Raw genomic sequence first — 8804 nt, 5'->3', positions numbered from 1 at the left:
TTTGGCCCCTCAGACAAAGAAGAATGTACATATATTACAATTACAATGTGAAGGGGTGCTGCAAAGAAACGAAACGACATATAAAATCGGGTGTCCACAGAACACTTTCATCATTACTGTAAACTGTCATAGTAAAATACAGTAAAAGGACGAGTGCACATGCACAATTTACTTGTCACTGCCGACATATTTGCCGCCTTAAGCAAGAGTGGCATTGTCCTCTATGCAATCAAGGTTATTGGACAGCAGCAGTTCAAAGTGCCCACAGCACAATTGAACACGACAAGGCAGTGTGAAAAGACGACTCTGTACGTGGTGGTAATAGCGCTTGTGCCAAGTGGTTTAGTTCACTGCAGTTTGAAGCATCAGAAACAATAAGGCAAGACAATACGTTATATTTGTGTCATGAACTTGAAAATAATGTTCCAAAGCTGGAAATTTCTAAAAAAAGAACTTGCAATATATTCGTGCAAATATGGTGTGTGTGAAATTCTTGCATAATTAGATTATTAAGGTGTAATGTGACAGACAATGGAACACCCTTTAGGAGTGTCAGGCTTCCCAAAGATTCTTTGAGGGAAATGAGATCAAGCATCTCCGAACTGTTGCCTTCCACCTGGCTTCCCTCAAACTGCTTGCCGAATGAGCAGTGTGCACAATGACAGACAGCCTCAAGAATACGAGAGGAGGAGCCTCCAAGCTCCAGCTTGCTGAATGGCTGCTCACCTAGTGCAGAGCAGACCAAATGCTTGCCTATTCCATCAAGGCAAGGCTATACCTCGCCACTCACAAGAGGGGTTCTAAGAAAAGCAGATCACAGTGCAAGGATTGCGCCAAAGTTGCTCTTCACAATTTTGGCAAAGGTTCAAAATGCTGGCTTAGCGACACTGACATTCGGTTGGACTAGTGGGTCAGTCATGGAGATTTTGTTAACTTCACAAGGACATGCATGCTGCCAATAGTTAAACTAAGTGGAACTCCCCCATGCACCCAGTGATATGCCCACAGTAGAGAGAGAGAATAAACACCTTAATTCAGGGATTGTTTGTCTTTGGGATGGTCTCCCCTTTCTAGGAAACAACAGGCTTTTGGTACATCGATGGCCCTCACTACCAGCCAACCCTGGCGTGTGAGGGTGGAGCTGACTAGGGCTCTTTCCTAAAGCTCAGTGTGTGGTATGGATTCGGTGTTTCAAGGAGCGATTCTGTACAGCCACCCACCATGTGGTAAAGGGTGCTCCACAAAAGTGGCAAAGTGCAGAGGACACACAGTGGATGAGATGGGTGGGGAAGGTATTGGTTTCGAGTGCTCCGAGGATGCGGTCTTGACCCTTGGTTTACTTTGTTACGCGGCGCTGGGAAAATTCTAAGTTGCAGCCTATAGTGCATTTTCATTTCCTGATAAAAGACTGGAGGGCGTGGGTGCCATGGCTTCACTATTGTAGACTGAAGAAACAGTGGTGCAGATTGTGACGCTCCACTCCTATCTGCAAACCTCAAAGCTGTACGCAGTACGCCCATCAAGAAATGAAAATAAGTAAATAATTTAAATTCTGGGTTTTTACGTGGCAAATTCATAGTCTGGTTGTGAGGCACACCATAGTGGCAGGGGACTCAAGATTAACTTTGGCCACCTGGAGTCAGGCGGGTACACAGGCGTCTTTGCATTAAGCCTCCATCAAAATGCAGCTGCTGCAGTCGGGTTCTAACTTGTGGCCTCAAGCTCAGCAGTGCACTGCCATAACCACTGCAGTACTGTGGCAGCTATAAAGAGAAGTCACACATAAGTTACAGGCGCTCTTATAAGTTGGTATTCCCGCTTTGCAGCATCGTGCTACATTCATTTGGATGACAAATTTGCCCTTTCAAGAGGCATTACCAGTGCGACAACGATTTGGCAAAGCTCAGCTGCCTGCGCTTGAGAGCAAGATGCATTCCAACGATGAGAGCCGGCATGTGGCCAATTGCGATTTCTTAATTCTTTCTTAAATAGTAGTCCTTGAATGACAGCATAATATGTACAACAGAGCGTTTCACAAATTTGTAAGTAATCTTGTAAGTGATGATGCGTGCAATTCTGCCTACGCTGCAATCTGAGAAGCTGTCGCAAACTATTTACATAGCGGCGGTATTCTCGAGCAACCACTTTCAGAGATACTTCCCCTTTCCCGAGATTTCACGGGACTAGCACCGGACACCGACGCTCATACACAAACACAGGAACACTGTTGCTCATAGACACAAGACGTGTCCTGGCGCTAATCTCGTGAAAGTATCTCCGAAAGTGATCGCACCAGAATACTACACCAACTCAAACTTACAGTACATTCTACCTCTCCATCTGCACTCATCCCCCTGAACTCCCAGAAAACAGTTATGGCGAGTGCAAACATGAAAACAACATACTTGCTCTCAACAACAAGCATCTGCTGATGCACCGCGCACCCAGAATTGCTGGGCATTAGGACGACGACAGCTCAAATAACCATCCCCCTTACGCCCCCACACACACATGCAAACTACGTGGAGGGAACATTGAAGAGAATGCCTCATGCTACCGCCTGGCACACGCACACCACGCACTCACAGTGCCCCTGGCTGGAATTGGGCAGTCTGTTTTCAAGTGCATGTTGTCATTAGAGTTTTAGATTAGGGGATGATCTCGTGAAAGTATCTCCGAAAGTGGTCGCTCCAGAATACTACACCAACTCAACCTTACAGTACATTCTACCTCTCCATCTGCACTCATCCCTCTGAACTCCCAGAAAACAGTTATGGCGAGTGCAAACGTCAAAACAACATACTTACTCTCAACAACAAGCATCTGCTGATGCACCGCGCACCCAGAATTGCTGGGCATTAGGACGACGACAGCTCAAACAACCTTCATCCTTACGCCCCCCCACACACATGCAAACTACGTGGAGGGAACATTGAAGAGAATGCCTCATGCTGCCGCCTGGCGCACGCACACCACGCACTCACAGTGCCCCTGGCTGGAATTGGGCAGTCTGTTTTCAAGTGCATGTTGTCATTAGAGTTTAAGATTAGGGGATGATCTCGTGAAAGTATCTCCGAAAGTGGTCGCTCCAGAATACTACACCAACTCAACCTTACAGTACATTCTACCTCTCCATCTGCACTCATCCCTCTGAACTCCCAGAAAACAGTTATGGCGAGTGCAAACGTCAAAACAACATACTTACTCTCAACAAGCATCTGCTGATGCACCGCGCACCCAGAATTGCTGGGCATTAGGACGACGACAGCTCAAATAACCATCCCCCTTACGCCCCCACACACACATGCAAACTACGTGGAGGGAACATTGAAGAGAATGCCTCATGCTACCGTTTGGCACACGCACACCACGCACTCACAGTGCCCCTGGCTGGAATTGGGCAGTTTGTTTTCAAGTGCATATTGTCATTAGAGTTTTAGATTAGGGGATGATCTCGTGAAAGTATCTCCGAAAGTGGTCGCTCCAGAATACTACACCAACTCAACCTTACAGTACATTCTACCTCTCCATCTGCACTCATCCCTCTGAACTCCCAGAAAACAGTTATGGCGAGTGCAAATGTCAAAACAACATACTTACTCTCAACAACAAGCATCTGCTGATGCACCGCGCACCCAGAATTGCTGGGCATTAGGACGACGACAGCTCAAACAACCTTCATCCTTACGCCCCCCCACACACATGCAAACTACGTGGAGGGAACATTGAAGAGAATGCCTCATGCTGCCGCCTGGCGCACGCACGCCACACACTCACAGTGCCCCTGGCTGGAATTGGGCAGTCTGTTTTCAAGTGCATGTTGTCATTAGAGTTTAAGATTAGCGGATGGAAGCGGCTTGCGTACGCAAGAACTAGGGGCCACGGTACTGCGCATGTGCATGGTCTGACGCAGGGGTCTGCGTATGCGCAGTACTGTGGCCCCTAGTTCTTGCGTACGCAAGCTGCTTGCATCCCCTAATCTAAAACTCTCTATTAGCTATGTCAATCACTCCACTATGACACACCACTTCACTGCGGTGAATTAATGCACACAGAGACTGAGTCTGCTATGCATAAAAGAAAGCAAATAGAGCAGCTCGTCAGACACCTTTCATGGAAGGTCTCGCGTCCTTCCTATCAGCCCAGCTTGGCATATCACACCACTTCGCTCTTGAGGACACAAAGAACGTAACTGAAATTTCAAAAGTGTCAAAAAAAAAAAAGGCACAGACAAGACTGATCACCACAAGCGCTTGCGGCGGTCAGTCTTATCCGTGCCTTTTATTGCATTCTCTTCATTTTACTGCATACCACGAACCAACTAGCCTAGCAATAAGCCTTACAAAGCCTTGCCAAGGTAACTGAGAAGGTGCCCTGAAAATGGCCAAGGTGTAAACAGCAGAAGGGCGTCCAACAAACAGGGTGTTACAAGTGCTCCTTAGAAAGAGGCATTTTCACCTACAATAGCGCCTGAGCAAACTGACATGCATAGCAATGAAATAGATGAATCTGTTCAGGCAATCCAATGGAGCATGTGTTCTTCCAAGGAGCAATTCTTGGAATTCTTAACCTGTTACTGTTGGTGAGCTTTACTTTTAATGCCTCAAACACCCAATTCTTCCTGTTGTCAAAAATAAGGTTTTCTTAATGATAATCATGAAACAAATTAAATGGAGGCAGCAGTTATGAAAATTACTGACTGAATCACAATTTGCCCACAGACTACACCTGTGATGTCCAGTGGTAGAAGCAGCGTTTGAGTATAGAGCCAGCTGTGAGACCATGGCTTAAGATTGCAGTTTGGTAAGTAGAGTCAACCATAAAAGCTTCTGGAGCATTAAGTTTTGCAGAAATTAAACATCCTCGTCACTTCTCCACTCGGCAGGGAAAATAAATAAGAAATGTGGTATTTGTAAACTGAAGTACATATACATTGGCCTTTTATAATTTGAAAGAATGTGTTTGCTACAACCGTCATTTTTTTACTCGGATTGCATGCTCTAAAAACCTTTGTGCATGCTCGTAGACTGAGGCTGCTATGGAAGTATGTGGCCTGAGCTGCCTACAATGTCCCTTTCCTTTTTTTAAAAAATTAATTTCACCAATTAAACAACCAGTAAGTGTTTATTTACATGTCAAGGGTTAATTGCGCTTTTCTGAGCACATTTGGAGCCACAATGTGGGCCAATCTCATTTTCAGATATACAGCATTCTTTGTTTCCTGCCCAAGGCGCCACCAGATTTGTACTACATTCAGAAGTGATGCGGGCCACTGCGGCTTCGCTGCCTGCACGAACAATAAGAGACCTGCCGCAGAAACGCCCACTGTATGGAGCAGAGCACACTCAGGGCTTGGCGGCGGGTTTCTTGGGCAACGTGCCGAAGGCCGAGATGACAGTGGGCCTGGACGCCAGCGGCGGCGGCGGCAGGATGGCAGAAGGGACGGCCGCAAGGGGCCTCGCGACGCCCAGCACGGGCTGCGTTCCACCCACGTCCCATTTACTCTTGCGCGGTTCGGGCTTCTTGGCCGTGCCCGTGAGGAACTCCACCTTGGTCTTCTTCTCACGTTCGCGCTTGTCCATCTCCTCCTTCTGGCGCCGTGACAGTTCCTCGTAGTACGAGTCCGGGCCCCAGCTGTGCGGGTCGTACGTCTCCGGTGGGTAGTTGGTGCCAAGCTCGTCGATGCCGCAGTACGCAATCAGTTTCTCGTAGATACTCGGGTTGCGGAAGTCCTTACGCATCTGGATGGACGCGTTCATGTCTCGCCCATCACGAACCTTCCGCTCATAGAGGCGTGCGATCTTCTCCTGAAGAGCCGGCGCGCAGCGGCCCGGCGGCTCTGGCGGCAGGAACACGCCATTCGGCCCCAAGCTCTGCAGGCATCGGTGGAAGGAGACTGGAGACTCGGGCCGTACGTACAGCACCTGGCCAGACTCGGCGTGTGCTTCGTCGTCCTCGCCGACTGCCTCGTCCTCGTCCTCGGCGCGGTACGAGACGAGCGGCACTCCACTCTGCGAGTTCGGCGTGCTCTCGATGCTCGGCTCCTTGCGCTCGATGGTCTCTGGCTCTGAATCGAGTTCGCCTTCCGAATCGGTGTACGTCTCGGTCAGCGACGCCAACGCTGTCGCTTTCGATGTCGAGGAATCGCTGTTCATGGTGGATAGTAGCGACGGTCACAGCTTTGGCATTGGCTTCAAGCCGCGGTGCATTCCTATCGGGTGTGAACACTTCGAGGCTACGCGTAATCACGTAATCAACGGATTAAATTACTGAATAAACAAGGAACGGTAACGACAAGTTGGCGGCGTCGCGCTAGCCTTCCTCCTCTGTTTTTTGCGTTGGATCAAGCAACAAGGCACAAGAGAACACAACCATTCAGAACAAAAATCGGTAACTGGCAACCCTCTGTGAGAGCAACCAAGAGAACGAGACGTTCATTTGAGGCATAGAGTTTCTAAATAAATACCCTAGAGGGAAATGTGGCGCTAGTGTCTACAGGGGCTCTCATTATCGCGGCCGGCGCTGGGTGCACGCGCGTGGCAGCAGACGACCCCAAGTGGAGTCCGCTGCTGCCACGCATGATGACGTCACAAAAAGAAAGCTTAATAAAGAATACATGAAATGCTAACGTTATCGTTTTGTTGGTAAATGCACTACGCCTAAATAAATAAAGCATTTATTTTATGCTGTGTTTTAAAATCGAAAATGACTGTGGGCTCCTACACACGCGTGCACGCAGTGGGAGGACCGTTGTGATTCCTTGTGGTCGTGTGGTGTGTACTGTAGTACTGGATCACTGTGTAATATCTGCGTAACGTTGTCGTTACGAAGCTACAGAAGCTTCGAACGAACTGTGCTGCATCCACGAAACAGCACGACATGTCGCCTCATTTGGACTGTCGGTTTCGAAGAGTCGTGGTAACACAGCGCCGACTGCATATGGTGTCGACACGGATAATGCATATTGCAGGGTGTGTCATATGTAGCGATTCTTTAAGTTGTGTGTACGCCTTCTGGCAAAGCCGGATGCCTGTTTGGCCTTGGTTTCACGTCGACACACTGCTCGCGAGCTCGAAAACGCAGAAGTGGTGCGCGTCGGCATTGACGTCAATGTAGGGTGCATACACATTTCCAAATCGCTTTGCAAAGTAAGGGCGCCTTTTGTCGATGAGCAAAGTGCATTCAAACATTTCGCGTCGCCTTACGCACGCAGAAGCCTAGTAACGAAGGCCTGGACGTGAAACGTGAATCTAACAGAAAGGCCTGTTCCCGCCTGAAGGCAATGTCGGCAAGTGTCCGTGACGAGTGTCGGGTGACTCACACGAGGCTGGGCGTTGAACAGTGTGTGGAGTGCCGCTGCTTCAGACTGGCCAGGGCCCAACCCGCTTTCATGAACCATTTGAAATGCCCAGTTAATTTGTTGCTATAGATTGTGGTGCAGTGAGACAGCCATTCCATAGCAGCCATGAAAATTACCTGTGGAAGTAATAGTAATGCGATAGGCTTTCGTGGTGATTGTCATTATGCATCACATGCATCGGAGTGCGATCATTTACACCCTGTGCACGTGTTTAGATAAATGCTTTATCTTCTGAAGATACGGTACAGCACCTGGATCTTGAGTGGATCTTTCACTGTACAGGCTATACCAAAACCTCTCTACCTCTGTGTGCTTCATTTTTGCCAACTGTCTTTGCTCTACAAAGAAGGCCAAGTTTCTCTTGTGCGACTTGCAATCAACAGAGGTCAAACACATGTGGTAGAGCATTAGTGGTACAATATTCAATTGGGGGCCATTGTACATGCACCCCTAGAAAATCATTTGCTATGGCAAATACTAACGTAGTGGCATTTCTTTTTTAAATTTGTATGCCTTAATAATGTTGTTAAAATATAGAAGTATGTCTGCCAATTTAATAAATTTTGAGATCCTGACGTAATTCCTAATGCATGTTGGTACATTATATTATTCCCAACGGGCTCCTCAGTATCGCTTTTATTTCTCAGCATTTCTCCCACAACAGGTATAGTTCTTTCATCTTTGAAACAAACGAAAGTCCTCCCGCTTTTCAAATCTGGTGACTAAGGCATTTGTAGCTATATATATATTGATCTCCTTAGCCCCTTATTCAAGTAAAAGGTTAGAATACATAGTTTATAAGCATACTGTTGAATTCATTGAATCGCATAATGCCCATGTAAGTTCTAACATGGCTTTTTGCATGGATTTAGTACCATGTCGCAGTTAACTCACGACGTCACTCATGCTTGTGTTTTCTAGCAATGTCAATCATGATTAATAGCTTGCACTTCATTTGCTTGCTTTTTTTCACATTGCATGGTGTGTGCATATTGTTCTTGTATGTATACCTGAATGAAAAATTCAGTTGCAAGTCAGTGCTCCTGTTGCGTTTTCACTGTCCTTCATACTTTGTGCACTGTTTCTACTCTTCCAAAAACGCACTAACTCGTCCAGCTCTCAGTATGGAAGTTTAAAGTCAGCTGTTAAAATGAGAATCCAATAAACACGGAAACTGTCTGTAGGACAATATCAATGATTTTACTGTTTGCAACATGCAGTTTGTACGTGTTGGTACAAGAAGATTTCAAAGAGATATACAGACTGTTACAGTGTGCAAGGTTGAATGGTCCCATCCCTGCCATGAATACTGCAATATCATAAGTGTGCACAGGTCTTGCACTGCAAGCCAGAGACTTGCTCCAGGGCTTTCTTATTCTATTAAGTGTCAGCTGCTTGCATTCATAACGTGGTTGGCAAATTGCTTACCTATTTCCCATCTAAG

General features: G+C 47.1%; 1 protein-coding gene across 1 annotated transcript; it reads right to left on the bottom strand.

Annotated features, from left to right (window-relative positions):
* Window positions 1-4282: 4282 nt before the first annotated feature.
* LOC142573251 (SAP30-binding protein-like) lies at window positions 4283-6453 on the bottom strand. The gene has a single exon (XM_075682857.1). The coding sequence runs from the start codon at window positions 6153-6155 to the stop codon at window positions 5346-5348; it is 810 nt and encodes a 269-aa protein (XP_075538972.1). The 5' UTR covers window positions 6156-6453; the 3' UTR covers window positions 4283-5345.
* Between the last annotated feature and the right edge of the window lie 2351 nt (window positions 6454-8804).

The sequence above is a fragment of the Dermacentor variabilis genome, chromosome 2, assembly GCF_050947875.1.
Source record: "Dermacentor variabilis isolate Ectoservices chromosome 2, ASM5094787v1, whole genome shotgun sequence".
NCBI lineage: Eukaryota > Metazoa > Arthropoda > Arachnida > Ixodida > Ixodidae > Dermacentor > Dermacentor variabilis.
The sequence above is the reverse complement of the archived record's forward strand: the minus strand, read 5'-3'. Positions and strand labels throughout refer to the sequence as shown.